We start from the raw sequence: 16,968 nt of genomic DNA, 5'->3' as shown, positions 1-16,968 counted from the left end.
ATCATGATTATACACACTCACCAGGGGACTTGTCTCAGCACACTCATATATTGTATACTAATAAAAACATCATTCATCATTGGGTTAGATAATATCTTTAATGTCTGAACATCAAATCCATATAGATGTTTCAGTTTATATACATGATACAATCTTATATTCTTCCTTCAACGTAAAATTGCTTTTTAAAATTAACTTTACATGGTAAAATGCATTAATATCTTCAAGTTAAACAGCAGTGCAAATAAACTGAGCAGTGCAGCAAGGAACCTGAGGCGACAACTGCAATAAAAAGGATTAAGAAATGGCAAAACAAGTTCTCACCTCACTATGATTATTTAATATTAATTCATGCAATATGTTTACTATTGTATGACTATACCTGAATATGCCTTATCTGTAATTATGCATGATATAATTTGTAAATAAAAGCAGCAATAACATAATCGTATTATATGGAGTTATATGAAGTAATGCAATTACTGTTTTCTGGGGCCCTTTATTTCATTGACAAGTTTATTTATATTTGTATTCCTGAGGATCTGAACACTTTATAATATAACATTTTATTACATAGCAATAATATGTGTGGCAGGCCTAAGCAGTGGCGTATCTTTCCTAGATTATTGGAATTTAAAATTGACAGCTAAACTGCTGAAGTTTGGTAACACCAATAATCTGAGGTTTCCACAAAAGTCCCAGCTTCTGGGTGAGGGTGGGGGGTTGGGGGATTGTGTTTTTTTTTTTACTTTGAAGGAGTAAAACATTTTTCAACAATCGGCTATAGCTGTATGGCCACGGCAAACACATTGACAATGCAATACATGGTCCGGTTTTCCCATCGTACTGTGCAGTTCCCTAAATGGAAAAAGACAAATTTGAGTATGTAAAAAGGGAAATATACATTCCAGACAAAAACTACCATATAACATGAAGTCCTATATATTCATATAAAACATTATTTTGTGTTATGTATACTCATATTGCTAATGATAACAGGAAGGTGCAATCTTGAATCATGGCAAATTATTTCAATGGAGAATGTTCACTTTTCGATGATGATGCAGTTTAATAAAATGTTCTATGAACACAAAAATAATGTGGATAAGATAACTATCACTAAGACAGCATCACAAGACATCACATATCTCAGCCCACACTGGTTTACTTAACAGCAGTAGTATGATTTGACTTCCAGTGCAAAGACTGCAATAAAGTGTGAGGACAGGTTTTCAGAGTTGCAAGCTAGCCTTCTCTATGATTCTTATTGGTTGATATAATTTAGCCCAAAGCTAAACAAATCAAATGAGGACTAAATACATGAACAGGCAAACAGTGCATGTCCCCCTGACTTTTGAAGTTGGGCTGAGAATCAAATCTCATTCTACAATGTATCTGCCAGGAACCATCACAACTAAGACATACTCCAGTAGACATAAGTGCAGCTCAAAATTTTGGCCCTGGCTGTTAGCATTCAGATTAATTTCTCCTGGCCTGGTTTTCGTCAGTGTGAGGAGACAAGAACACCCCAGCACCTACTTCCCGGGTGCTCCACCCGGCTGTTTTTACTTGCCACCCGGGAATTGGAGCACAACAGAGTCCTATTATAATGGAATAAACCATTGTTTCTCCTATTAGAACAGGCTCTATGTGAGCACTACAGTCAGCAGTGTGTGTTAGACCACTGACCACCAGTCTGACCAGTCCTGGCAGGTGTGGGCAATAACCTCCAACATTTCATTATTGTTACAAAGTATTACAACTGCCCCCATGCGACTGGCAAAGTTTTCTGGGGAGGACACTGCACTACATTTAACATATTATTTAGTGTGGTTTTTAAATTATTTCATGGTTTGCTTCTACATAGAAACCAGTCAAATCAGATAGAGAAGTCAAAAGTAAGTAAAAAAAAAAGAAAACCCATCATGTACAAACAGCTACAATTAGACACAAGTAGCTAGTAATTCTTGTTGAATCAGAATACGTTAAATTGATGATAGGCTAACCTTCATCTAGTCCCTGGATCCTATCTGTCCTTAGGTGTCCCAGAAAGTGCAATTTTCCTCATCACAGGTTACTGCAGCACTGTTAGTAAGGGTTTTCATTGCATCACTACCAATAGTTAAGTATTGTTGTTATTCTTTTTAAAGAAAACCCAACCGTGAAGGTTGCAATATACAAAATAGATCCAAATTTATTTAGCAAAAATATTAAGTGAGAAGGGTTTTACCTGACCTGGCTTTGTAGAAAGAGAGAAAATAATTTGAGACTGTGACACAATAGAAAACGAGATGTGCCAAATCAAGAAACATGTAAGAAGGGGTGCTCAGTGGCAAGGGACAATAAACCAGCTAACAAAAGTAAAACACTTTATAGAGCCCAAACAAAACACCAATAAGTGAAAGTAATACATATATAACTCTATTTTCCATAAATGTACCACCTCTATAACCTTTATTATGCTTTGTCCTATTTAAAATTTTAAAAGGAAATATGTTGCTTATGCAAACAGTTCTCTTCTCTTACCATCAGTAGAGTTATCCCAAAATGAGGAACTTGCAGTGTGTAGACCACCTCCTCGTTTTTGCATGACTGTACAGGTTACTGAAATATACCAAAAACAAAAAAACTTTACAAGAAGTACACTTAAATATAAAATCTTCACACCAGAAGTTATAATACTGTACAATGCTTAACCATAGCCTGATTGTCCTTCCTTTTATCGCAATACTCCAAAATGACAGCTTAGAGTCAATGACGAATTGACTCATGCATTGTGAACAAATTAATATATACGTAAACTCTTGTAGATATACATACATAGCCTGTGTGTCAAAAAGGTGAACTAGAAAGCTAATAATGATCAATATGTGGAACCAGCAAACAAATCATACACGTATGTCCTTTAAAACTTGTTATTCACTTTAAGACTTCTCTTGTTACTCTCCTGTCATGGAAGTAACCCTTACTTTTTGTTAAGGAGACAACAAGCCAATCAGTGAGATCCATGAAGCTTTTGTATATTGCCAATTCTCTCCTTACTTACTCCAGAGTGAATGGGACAGTATACCACACAGATTAAGTTATTTTAGGCATATTAATTAGTTAACAAGGTTTCTTATATATGAATGTCCAATAGTGGGTTTAATTGCTGCTTAAACACTCAGAGTTAGAAATGCAGAACTGCCAAAACAAGTAAATGAAATAACAGCCAGCAATAATACTTATGAGTAAAGCTTTCAAATGAGTGTTCAGAAGTTGTTTGGTGCTTGGGACACACCCTGTCATTTTAATGTAATCATAATTGTGTATGCGAAACTGCAATGAGAACTGTTTTAAGTACTGTACAATATTAGTGTTCAAACAAAAATCTATGCATTCAGTAACACAATCTACTTCAGTTTCAGCCGAAGCTGTTTTCTCCCAATTAATATGGTCATAATCCCAGATGTAACTAAAACACAAAGCTATAACTATGATCAAATTGATTAGATAAAACAATTTTTGTGTTTAGCCATGTTTTGTCTTCACTTATTAACTTGAATATTAAAAGGATGTGGAGCATCCAACGCACTAAAGAGCCAATCACTAAGTTATATGTACAGGTATCACACTCTGCACTGTCGAAGTGTATGTAATCTGCTTGGGGGTGCAGCTTTTTTGGGAAAAAGTAGCAAAATCCCTCATGTAGTACACTATAGTACACTATTTTATATTGGTATTTGGAGGCTCATACTGCCACAATGGTCGCAATTAGAAGCTAGATTAGTATCAGCGTAAATAAATCGACACAAATAATGTGTCAAGTTGCCGCTGCATACATGATAAATATCCTGATGGGTGGCATTGCTATTGCACCTATTGAAGTTTACTGTGGACTTGAGCAATTTCTAACCATACACTCTGCACTGTCACCATGCGCGTGTAATTGATACCTTTTGCATATTCATTAGATCATGGGGATAAAACTCTCCTTTTTGAACACTGGATACCAGTCAAGATCCCTTCCATACATAGGATTGAGAACTCTGTCCCTCTCTGTTCATTTAGAGAAAGGACTTTCGTACACAAAAGATCCCTTCTGCGGAGGTGTATTTTAGAGACCTAAGCTCCTAAAATGAATAGAATTGCCGCTGGACTCTCTCAAAAGACTCCTTCTAACTTCACTGTATAAAGGAACGACACATCTCCATTAGAAACGTCGTCTCTCATATTACATCTCAAGGAAAGGAATTCTCTATTCCCACGTAAAAGAGCGCTCGTACCAAGATAACAAGAAGCACTGCAGAAGTGTAAGTTGCTAGACAACACTCCAGGTATTATAAATATACTCACTGTATATGCCATCATATCTACTGTATAGAATAACCACAGCTTGACAACTGGAGGATTTCATTGCCACTTCTCTGCTCGCATCAACTAAACCTAAATCCTAACGTCTAAAATTCACATTACAAAACTATGTAACCAAAAGCTCTTGACAGACTGGGTTACTGACCAATAGGTTTTAAAATACAGAAACTTGTGTTTTTCAAACAGTGTCTTTAGTTTGCTAAATCTAACCCTACTCTCTGATAATAATTTAGAATTAAGGCAGTCCTATTGGGTTAGAATAAATGCTGAAGTACTATACTCTCCTCATGTTTCAATACTAATTTGTTTAGAATATGTAGCCTAAAGAAAGGAATTTCTATGTTATTGCAAGTGCATTCCTTTCATCATACAGTGAGTTCCACATCCGCTACAGAGCTGCCCACACTTTCACATAGAATCATATGCTGGCTGCCAGTGTAAATAAAAATATATCATTTGCAAAGGATACACGTGGATGCATGGTTGTAAACTAACCTTAAAATATATATATTATTTCCCTTTTGCAAGATACGTTGCTAAACAATGCAGTTGAAGAGCACCTAATGCTCACTGCGCCGATCATCTGTTATCCTCTAAGCAAGTTACTCTTTCATATTTGGTCTATGGAGGACTCTCTGATTGTAAATGATGACATCAGGAATCACCATTTATACGGACATTATTTACAGGAATATATACATAAATATTATCATCACTTGTATATTATACAAATTGTTGAAACCATTACTAAATGCAGTCACCATGTCAATCCATCTCTTTGTGTAACCTAGTACTTGAAAGATAGGACTTGTAATAGAAATGCACTTTATAAGACCTAATAAACTTAAACTTCAGTGCTCATTCTAATCTGCACCTGTCCCTGACCCAGTTAGATACATAAACTAGAGCTTATTGCTTGGCTCACAATTTCCCATTTGTACGTGATTGGCTTGACGTTGTGCAAGTATAGTGATTGCACAGATCCCCACAGCTGAAGTTCTGTCAATTCATCTGCCTCTTTCTAGGTCAAGGACTGCAGGAAGTATGGTATGCGTCTAATGTATAGAACAACCCCCTTGTTAAACATTTAGTTAGTTTGGCACAGATATGCCTAGACTGAGTAAACAACAGTGATACTTTTAGTATCAAAAAAGAGCTGAGATCACCATAATTTTTCTGTACACTGCTCGGGTGTAGTCAGTAAAAAAGACCTAGGGGTATATTTACTAAGCTGCGGGTATGCAAAAGTTGGGATGTTGCCTATAGCAACCAATCAGATTCTATCTTTTATTTAATACTTTCTACAAAATGACAGCTTGAATCTGATTGGTTGCTATAGGCAACATCCCCACTTTTTCAAACCCGCAGCTTAGTAAATCTAGCCCCTAGAGTGCTTGTTCAAAAGTTTTTAATGATGGAATGCATAAGTATTTGTGAAGGGTAAATACATCATACAACAAAAGTGAATCAACAAAATCAATGAAGGGAAACAGTTTACACCTCACATGCTTGTTCAGAGCATAGAGGAACTTAAAATGTGTGTCATGGAGCATTTTCTTGGTGAGTAATAACTTTCAGCATTTATAGAAGTAGCATTTGACTTACCAATATATTTAAAGGTTTTTTCCATCTTTACTAGATGGCTTAAAGACTGTTCAACTACGGCAGACATCCACTCATTGACTCGACTTTCATCATAGTCTACTCCACCCAGGATGACATCTACACACTGGATTACAATAAAAACATAATTTAACCAATATGGTAGCACAAAGCAAAACATTTTTATGCACTAAACATCGAACATATTATATGTTTTCAGTCTACTGAAAACTGTTTTCTAAACCAAGTGTGGAATATGCTTAGTTTTGAAACACAATTGATGAAAATTTAACAACATAGATCTCTTGGTTGGTATAGAATGATATAGTGGGCTCAGTATTAGGTTTGCCACCTTTAACTAAGGCTATATACACACTGGAATGATTGTACATACAACTTAAGGTCTGACCGTCGAAGATTCATGTATACACACTATACTCTATTTACCGTCAGATCTGTGCTCTTCATCTGTTTCTATAGTTGTTTAGAGAATGACAGCACAATATGCATTCATTCAGCTATCCACATGTCATAACAAATTTCGCTAGCTTGTGTGACTTTTAAAGAAAATATTCAGCGTCCGAACAAACAAACAAGTTATGTCATCTACAGCACTCTCTACATTTAGTTCCCAGGACATGTCCATTGCCGGCATCGGCTGAAAAGACTATGCCTCTGTAAACTCTATGGAGATCGTGAGTGAGAGTGCATACACACTACATGATCAGCAGGAACGAGATTACTAAACAGTACGACTAACCAAATGAAACCACTATCGGCACTTTGGAAGACTGTCGTTCATCGTGTAAGTATACACACTAAAGCAGGATGTGGGTGAGTGGTCGTTTATCGGGTGATTGGCCCGATAATTGGCTGAAAAACCACCAGTGTGTACCTAGCCTAAGGCTAAAATCAGACAGGTGTACGTAAATCAACGTTATACATTTTTGGATTAATAACTGAAAGTAGCCTTGGGCATATACAAGTAAACGTGTTTTCACAGTTTGCAGTACATTTAAAATTAAATAAAAAAAGCTCTAAAAATAAAAATAAAAAATAGTTAAGAAGTAAAAAGCTATCCACAGAGCCCCCATGTGTGTCAAGAGGCGTATAGGGCCTTTATTTATTTTTTTCCTTTTCTCTAATTTTTCTTGATAATCACTAGGGGCCTGATTCATTAAGGATCTTAAATGAATCCTCTTCATTTAAGATCCTTAATGAATCAGGCCCTAGGTTCTTAACCTCAAAGGTGAGATTGGCGTGTGTTCTCCACCCAGAAGAGCAAATGTTCTTCCCTTCAGCCTCAGCCTTGATATGGTTTTGTTGGCTAGAGCCAAGTGGTAGCCATAGTGACTATGTGCTAGGTTCAATAGTGGCCAATTAGGAATTGGAAGCCTCCACTCTACGTTACATTATGTGTGCCAGAGAAGTGACAACAGATAAGGAAGGCGAAAAAGTGACTGTAAAGGGCACGACAGGTAAGCAAATACGTTGCTGGCAGAAGCACAAGGCATTTCTGGGAACATCTTGATGGAAAAGACACTATTGCTGGGAATGGAACTTAACGCAACCTGTTAGACATGGGCCTGGGCACTTTTTGGTGGTCACTTACTCTGGGAAGGGGCGCACGCAGGGGGGGTTTCTGGTTCTCCAGAAACCCCCCCCCCCTCAGCGAACGAACAGGCAGCAGAAGCATGTATAAACATGCTAAACACTGCCCCTTCCCACAGCACCTCCGCGGACGCTGCGCTGACAGCGCCGCGGCTACTGTACAATCAAGTGTCGTTTAAATGGAGCTGCTGCGCATGCGTGGCCACAGCAGCTCCTCCCAGACTGAGACATTACATCAATGGCTGCCCTGCTAAACGGTGAGTCCCAGGGACCCTGGGCATTCAACAAATTAAATATATTTCCAACAGTTGCTGTAGTGATGTGCAAATGTTGTTGTAGGTTGAAGCTGATCCTGGTTATCCAGGTGGAAAAGCAAAAATAATTCACACTGATATAATAATAGCTTTTGCCATTAACAAGGTAAAACAATGTAAACATTTAAATGCAAAACTATATTCTTAAATATAAGTTTACCCTGCACTGTTTTATGCTAAGTAAGGAATATGTGTATGTAGATATATGTAAGTGTGTGTGTGTGTGTGTATATATATATATATATATATATATATATATAACTATATATCCCAGGATGAAAGTTACTGCTGGCCATTAAAAGTTCACAGACATTTCAGGACAAGCCCCTGATAAATGTCAGTTTTATTTTATTTAATGCCTCTCACATAGGGAGATAACATGGATCAGATACAGATACTAAATGTCCAAGTATTTGGGATGAGAGGGTTAATAGGTTAAAAGAAGCCTACAGCTGAAATATATATATATATATATATATATATATATATATAATATAAATATATATATATATATATATATATATATATATATATGTATGTATTTTTCAAGCTTTTATATGCGAGTCAGGCTTCGATTATTACTTTAATAATGAGTAATAAAATAGAGGATCCTATAACATTTTGGTTTATCAACATCATCAGCTATTTATATAGTATCACGGGTTCCGCACCACTATCTTATTATTGCATAATGTTAGACTATGTAAATAACAATTTATATTGTGACACACATGTACCTGTTATTTGCAATAAAAAAGTTTATGTTGAAGGCTTATTATAGCACTTTATTTTTTATGTTTTATTGTTGCTTTGTTCCGAATTCATCTATTTGAAAACCCCCCCTTAAAAATCCTGCGTTTGCCCCTGCTGGGCATATTCAATAATGGCACTGCACACTTGCTGGATATGTTACAGTGCATATTACATTGACAGCTATTGATTAGTGATCCTTATATTGTGAAACAGAGGGATGTGGGTAATCTATTATTTGTTTCAGTGTATTAATAATCTGTATGTCTTTTCTATTCTCTCTATGGCATGGATAAGGATAGGTAAGTGCAATTACCAAATGGAAGTACAGATATAGCAAGTCTTAAATTGACACCGGGACCATCACAATGTCCAATGATGCTACAAAAAAATAATTCTAGCAGTTATTAGGCTCTATTACTATTATTGGTCTGGAATTGCTATGTCTCCCAAACGCAAAAACAATACCTTGTTTTGCAGCAAGAGATGTTTACCAAGATTCAAGTGGCGGAGAGAAAGCATTTAATCAAAGCTTTTTCCTCCCCGCAAAAATACCTTTTTATGGGTGCTCATGAGGTGCTAAGGTGTCCAGTATCTCAGCAAGCTGCACGGTCTATAGATAAGGCTGGCCACACACATGAACGTTCTATATGTATACACACATCTAATAAATGGGTCATTTCAAATCAAATTTGCCTGAAACTATTCAGTGTGTAAATTCAACATGATCGTAAATTCAACCTGATGAAAACTGAATTAGATGGAATCTTGACTGAGCAGGATGGATGATTCTGTTGGCTGATGACTGCACCACAGAAAGAGCAATAAACTATTATAGGCATTTATTTGTAATGTTTGTATATTTTGCCATAAAACTCCCCATTGTACAATCATGTAGAAAAAGAGTCTTATAAATACTAAACACAGAAATGCAGCGCTCAGTCTTTCCAGCAACCATGAATAGACCTTTAAGTCCCACTAAATGAATAGTAGCATTGTTGTGATGCCAGCTTGGTATTGTGTGATCTTTATATCACAGACACAAGGACTATTTTACAGTACACACTTCATGTAGCACATGTCTTCAGATGACATCAGTACTAACAACACATACTATTATTCTTCTGACACAAGGGAAAGAAATCTCTGCATAGAAATATTTATTTACAAAAAATGAAACGTAAAAGAAGTACTTAAAGACTGCATTTTTATCTCTCTATCTTATATGTAGAAAACCATAATATCATTATTAAATACCGGACCGCAGTGTATCCAAATGATAAATAACTCTAATACAAAGTTTTCTGGAGAAAAATTTCCTAACATGGAATCTCAGTTAGTGATCACCAAATCTATACTGCAAAACAACATGGAATACCACAAATATACAGAATTCATATTATGTAATCTACTACTGCTTAAATGAAGATGAAACTGAATCATCACTCTTGTGTAATATGGTCAAACTGCTAGCTGGAAATGTGTAATGTAGGCAGCATCTAATTGGACAAGGGCATCCCATAGATTGTAAGCTTGCAAGCAGGGTTCTCCTACCTCTCTGTCTGTATGTATTACCCAGTATTGTTTTATTAATGTTTGTTCCCAATTGTAAAGCGCTACGGAATTTGCTGGCGCTATATAAATAAATGTTGATGATGCTCATCCAATCAAGTGTGCATTTTACTATAGCCACTACATTAGCAATTTGAATGTCTTATTAAGTCCTAAAACCATCCAAAATACTATAGACAGTGGCATGAAATTAATGGGGTATTTAACAGGGTGGTAGTCCCTTTAAACGGCTACATGGAGGAGGGTTTAAGGTACAGGTAAGGCAGTTTTTCCCCATTTTCTTATAAACAACATTATTCATAGTCAATGCTAAATGAATAATAAACAATACATTCAAAGCAAAGTTATAGGGACACTAAGGCAATCTAAATTTAGAGGCACTCTAACAACATCATGTTATATTTTACCATAGAATTTTACTAAGGAATTAAGAAGAAACATACATACATTAATATTATACTGAAAGCAATATAATATTGTCATCCACAGGAGTCAGATCATTAGTCATTTGCACAACTTCCATTGCTCTCAATATTCTTATTATGTCATAGCATTGTTAGGCTAATGTTTGCAGTTATCCACAGTAAATGTACCAGGTCTTCCTATACTTGTCCGCTGGGATGGTAGCTGTAGTTCATGCACATACATTATTTTAAACTATAAATCATCGATAGCCACATGGATCAGTTTTGGGATGATGAACTATAGCAAAAAGTTTACTAGTGGAAGTGGTAATAATGTTTTCTGGCTTTTCTGGTTAGATCTGAACAAGCAAAGCCCTTTGTAATTATAAGTTCATTGACATTGACACAATGGCAGGGATACATCAAACAATTGACCAGTAAATACTTCACCATCCTGAGGCTCACAACATAAAAGTAGTTTATGCTTACTACACATGTTCTGACCACAGCAGAAGCAAATCGCTAATAACGCAAACGTGTGAACTGGCCATGCTTTCAGAATTTTTCTTATGCCCGTGTAAACAGATATAATTAGGAAATTAAGAGCCTTTGGTGCAGATTACCCAGCATCTTAAGCAAGCTAAGGTTTATAAATGAAATCTTCTTGCCCAGCCCAGGGGGGGTCCAGTGTGACAGAATACCTTACTAACGTAGACTGCACAAAGCAGTTTTTAAATCATGCATTGTCAGAATACACAGAATAAATGAGAGTGCCTGGCACTTTGGGATTACTAAATGGCTTTACTAAATGTTATAACAAGGAGAGAAGTATAGGTGCAGGGGAAATAAGTCACCTCTAACTCAATCATTCTTAGTGGGGAAGTCTATTAACCGCAAAGTTCTGCCAGAGACTGGAGCGATGTGCTCCTGCACGCACTTCTGGTTATTACAGTAGAGGAATCTCTGCTGATCTGTACTCGCACCTCTAGGCCGGACTTCACCGCGGAGTCTCATCACACAATGCTCCATTTCGCTCTGAATTGAATTTCCCCCATAGTATTTTCCTTCCAGTTGGTGATATTTTGTAGCAGCTTGTGACAGTAACCCAGAACCTTGTCTCTCTAAACAGAACCATCCTAATATAATCATACATTTACCTCTTTTACAATGCTGCTGGCTTCATCTCCATTAAATGTGTTCTGCAATACAAAACATAGATACATAAATCTTTGTACTGATAAAAAGGTGCAGAACATTGTGTTGCTCATAACAGGTATGTTATATAATGCTTGACATACTCTGGACAAAAAGCATTGTTGGATATAAGTGAAAAATAAGGAAAACCTTTTTGTCATGCATAAAAATCACCAATTTGTTTACTTTGATTGAGTGGTTTGTACAGTCCCCTCTGCGACATTTACTTAGTACAGAGCTTTCATTCTTGTGTCAATCTGTGTTTTAAGCCACATTATTTTAATTTTATGTGCTGCAATACAAAGCTGACCTATTATCATCATTTGTTTAGTTATATAGCGCCACTAATTCCGTAGCGCTGTACAGAGAACTCACTCACATCAGTCCGTGCCCCATTGGCGCTTACAGTCTAAATTCCCTAACACACACACAGACAGAGAGAGACTAGGGTCAATTAATCTACTAGTATGTTTTTGGATTGTGGGAGGAAACCCACGCAAACACGAGGAGAACATACAGATGCAGCAGTCTCCAATGCAGAGGTCACAGCAGAACTGTGCTGTTGTTATCCCAGGGAAACAAAAATACAATTCTGCCTGATTATATAAATACACACATGCACGATAAGCACAGACAAGTGATGGGCAACAGCGGCCCTCCGAGCCTTCACCTGCGGCCCCCAGCTCCTTATTGTTTTATTGACAGAATCGTTTGTTATAGCTTGTAACACTTGTTTAAAATGTCTGCTGATATGTTATCACACATAGGTGTCTTTCTTTGATTACATGTATTGTTTTAATTTATTACTGAGATTAAGGGCTAGATTTACTAAGCTGCAGGTTTGAAAAAGTGGGGATGTTGCCTATAGCAACCAATCAGATTCTAGCTTTCATTTATTTAGTACCTTCTACAAAATGACAGCTAGAATCTGATTGGTTGCTATAGGCTACCTCCCTACTTTTTCAAACCCGCAGCTTAGTAAATCTAGCCCTAAGTGTAATGTGTGGCCCTTTTGAAAGTTAGTGGACCAGTCGTGCAGCCCCTGAAGTGCATCAGTTTGCCTATCAATGCCATTAAAGGAAGCCAGAAAGATAAGGCAAATCAATCAGTAAAAGTTGCTACTAATGCATCTGGATCATCATTTATTTAAAATGTCTAAATTAGAGGAACACCTTAATTATACTGCTGTAACGATAGCAGTGTTCTTCCAAGAAAATGTTTGCCATCCGGATGGCATTAAGAAGCAGCTGGGAGGGGGCAGTTGTAATACTTTGCAATAATAATGAAAATGTTGGAGGTTATTGCCCACACCTGCCAGGAGTGGTCAGACTGGTGGTCAGTGGTCTAACACACACTGCTGGCTGTAGTGCTCACATAGTACCTGTTCTAATAGGAGAAACAATGGTTTATTGTATTATAATAGGACTGTGTTGGGCTCCAAGAGCCAGGTGGCAAGTAAAAACAGCCGGGTAGATCCCCCGGGAAGTAGGGGCTGGGAAGAACACTGGATAGAGCAATAAAACAAATGTAAATTAATATATATGAATAACAAGAGAATGATTCATGTAAAAGTATGTCTGCAGCATTCAGTACACTAGATACAAAAAGCACTTCCATTAACAAAAATGTCTATATGCAGAATTTTACTCATTTAGGCAGCTTTGGAGCCTAGAAGATGATGATCCTGACTTGGGGTAGGTCACCAATGTAGAGAGTGATATCAGTTTGAAGGGGAAGTGTATATAGGTAGTGATTTCTCAATGGCTAGTCCTATTTTGCCATTAGATGTTTGATCAGAGAGCTTAATAGCCTTGTTATTGTAATGTCATATGAAGGAATGTGATACATAAATTAGGCATGTGTATTTAGTTTTGGACTACTTCATAATCAGAATGATCTACAACCTGGCTATGAGAGCCACAACTACAGTGAGATGTCCCTGTGATCACTAGTAAATTTAGAATTACTGTGAATGCGTTCTGCAAAACCTTTCAAGATGTTGCTTGATATAATAGAACATCACATTAACTTCTTTAGTGAGCTCTGGAGTTACTAAAGCTCATTAATGACCACATGCAGGAGGCAGCAGCAGAGAGGGGTGAAAGTGAAAAATAAGCATTTGATGGGTGCTTTGTATGTGTAACACATGGAAAATAAATTGGGTACACTGTACTTGCATTATTATGTGTGAGGGTAGGGCTGTCTTTCCGCATGGGCATGCTGTTGCTCATGTGGGCAGTTGGCAGTTGTCCGGGGTCCCCACAGGCATAGGGGTCCCATAGACAGAGCCCGGAACAAATTAAGGAAAAAACGTTTTAATCAGTTCAGGGGCGGCGATCCGGCCCCCTCCCTCTTCCCCTACTCCCTGCTGCGCTCGCACTGATTTTTGGGCGTGACATGTGTATGTGGTTTGAGTTCAGGCATAATCAATGTGTAGTAGCAGAATACTAATAAAATCAATGTGAAACTACAGTGCTGATAAAATCATGTGTGAGGCAATGTGTGGCATAATTATTTGTGGCCACTGTGGCATAACTATGGGTGGGGCACTGAATGGCATAATCATGTGTGGGTCATTGTGTGGCATAATCATTTGTGCTGTACATGATCATGAATAATTATTATGTGTAGGATGCACAGTGCTGGCATTATCACATGGTCAGCAGTACTGACTTAATAATATGCGGAGGCATAATATAGGCATACGTGTGGCAAAGGGCTGGCACAGTATTTTGGGTGAATGCACAAATAAATCTTGTGATCAAACCACAGCTACTATCTTTTATAGAAACGCCTACTGTTCTTTATTGACAAGTTTTGCAATGGGAGCTAAATATGCCTAAAAACTTTCATGAAACAATAAAAACGGGCAATCTGTTAAACTGTAAAAGTTTTATGAATACTTAAGTGTAAAAGAAGGAATGATAATTAAAACACATAAGTATAAAAACTGAGAATGAAGCGTTATTAAGAAATGTGAACATTCAAGACTAGAAGCTCTCTTCTCTAAACATGCTGGAAGCATAAACAAGTCCCCTGGAATAATAAATGATTTGACTAGCTGTGCCTTTTTATAAATACACATGTATATCTGAGGCAGGGAGAAGGGAAATGTTATAGTGCTATGTCTGTCTATTAAACACATCTGAGTCACACTGATAGCTATATATTGTTTCACTGTTTACTACTCATACCCTATACACACATTCAAGTAGTAGGGTGGATACAGATCCAAGAAAATCCCAATGTGGAAATAAAACAAGTGCTTTCCTGATAACCAACTAAAATAAAACAAGGAATATGTAGGTATGATATATATATGCTGATGCTATGCAGTTATATATCACAAAAGTTTTTGTGCATAAATCATTGCAAATAAATCTGATTAACACTATATTCGCAACTCAGACAGACAGTTTTTTGTGCAGACTAGCACAGTAACCCTATTGTGTGACTGCCAGACGTTCTTTGCAGGTTACATTGTAGATACAGTAAGACATTACCTCTCCCTTGTGCGGGTCGTCCATGGTGCTCAGACAGGTGCAGGTGTTAAGGCAGAATATAGATGTTTGTCTTCTAGCTCTGTCTTCCTATTTTCATGTGATTTGTATGTTTTGTAAACAGGTATATAGATAAATATACAAATAAGTCTACATCCTACTCTGGCCCTAGTCTGTTCCGTCCCACCCCGGTTTCCTGTATTATCCTACTGCTGTCATTATGAAGAGGAGGAGCAACGCGGAGGAATTGTGCAGCAGTAAAATGAAAGAAAAATGAAAAGCCTATATTACAGACCTTCTATCTGTGGGTGCTGCCACCCGATGGCCAGATGGCATAATATATATGAGCGATCTGAGCGAGTTCTGTGGACAAAATATAAGATCACAAGCTTGTTTTCCGCTTACATAACAAGTTTGTCAATATTGTAAGATGTTAATAACGTTAAAGAATTTCAGATGGCTGCAAGTGTTGAATTTGCAGATAAAGACTCTCTTACAATTTTCCTTTCCTCAGTGTGAATTTGATGATCATATCAAGGATAGTCCCAGCTGTTTTTGTTGGGTTTTTTTGTTTTTAAATGTCCCTATAAAGGTTTGTGATGATATTCTTGTTTTTTATCTTTACTAAATGCTTAGTACAGCTTTGTTTTGGTTGCTGGGTGGAGTTCCTAGTATCTGTTCTTGTTCGAATACTCTTAAATTTACAATAACTGTAAATTACAAAGTAAGATTCAGAAGAAGGTGTATTACCTGCACATAGTGCTCTGACTCAATATACAGGTTCATCTGCTCATGTTTACACATGTACTGGATTCATTTAACAGTGTTCATATTTATACCACCATTCTCTTGATCCATTTTAGCTCATATAATTTTCCTACTAAAATTATGTAACTTTCTCCAGACTGGCTTTAGATTGACAAACCTATTGCCCAGCCAATTAATTCATGTGCTGTGCCTGCCTCATATACACATCTAACATCTACTGCTGTCAACTCTTTCCACTGTTTGCCTGTAACCTCCAGAATAGCATTTAATGTGCAGACACTACCATCCATCAGACTTGTCTTTTCTTGCCTTGTCCAGTTAGCATCCCACAACATCCATCTAACAACATTCTTTCTCATAACCTCACCCTATCAATCCTACCTATTTCTCCCCAGGAGCTCCCCACCTATGGAATGCTTAGATCCTCCTTCATATTCAACCTTAATTACAACAAGAATGCTTACTTCTTCTAAAAAGCCAATCCCTTCCCTCTGTGAGTCATGTCTACCTTTACTTCAATTCACCTTAACACTGACTACTCTCACCTTCTATTTCACTTTCATTTATTTCCTGATATCCTGATTTAACCCGTTTTACATGTGGGCCTCTGTGGCCTACATACAACAGCGGACACCTATCTCCAGTCCTGTCACTCACCGGACTGTGAGTGCTACTTCTAAGGTAGCTAGGAACCGTGTCCGTCCATTATTATGAGGTACTGCGCATGTGCAGTCCCTTTTAACCTTCAGTTCTGTTCCTTTAACTTAATTGGCTGATCAGGCAACACTCGCTATATTAAGCACCTGTGGTCAATACCACGTTGCCTGATCTTGGAGTCTCATTCCTCATGAGTCTCTGAAGGTGTTCCAGTGCCTGCTCGTGTGTTCAGCTGATGCTGAT

The 16,968-nt window shown here is 37.4% G+C and overlaps 1 protein-coding gene across 1 annotated transcript; it reads right to left on the bottom strand.

Annotated features, from left to right (window-relative positions):
- Window positions 1-79: 79 nt before the first annotated feature.
- Window positions 80-15,536, bottom strand: DYNLT3 (dynein light chain Tctex-type 3). The gene is made up of 5 exons (XM_075196449.1): window positions 15,304-15,536; window positions 11,764-11,805; window positions 5,959-6,082; window positions 2,527-2,604; window positions 80-858 (listed from the first exon to the last, which is right to left on the bottom strand). The coding sequence occupies exons 1-5, from the start codon at window positions 15,325-15,327 to the stop codon at window positions 782-784; spliced, it is 345 nt and encodes a 114-aa protein (XP_075052550.1). The 5' UTR covers window positions 15,328-15,536; the 3' UTR covers window positions 80-781.
- Between the last annotated feature and the right edge of the window lie 1,432 nt (window positions 15,537-16,968).

This window comes from Mixophyes fleayi, chromosome 2 (assembly GCF_038048845.1).
Source record: "Mixophyes fleayi isolate aMixFle1 chromosome 2, aMixFle1.hap1, whole genome shotgun sequence".
Lineage (NCBI taxonomy): Eukaryota > Metazoa > Chordata > Amphibia > Anura > Limnodynastidae > Mixophyes > Mixophyes fleayi.
The sequence above is the reverse complement of the archived record's forward strand: the minus strand, read 5'-3'. Positions and strand labels throughout refer to the sequence as shown.

Bases quoted from the DNA above. Each gene is read 5' to 3' on its own strand.
- DYNLT3 (XM_075196449.1), bottom strand. From the start codon at position 15,327: ATGGACGACCCGCACAAGGGAGAG. The intron at 6,083-11,763 runs GTAAATGTATGA...ATTGTAATCCAG, and splicing joins CCAGCAGCATTGTAAAAGAG to TGTGTAGATGTCATCCTGGG. The intron at 2,605-5,958 runs GTAAGTCAAATG...GGTATATTTCAG, and splicing joins AAAAACCTTTAAATATATTG to TAACCTGTACAGTCATGCAA.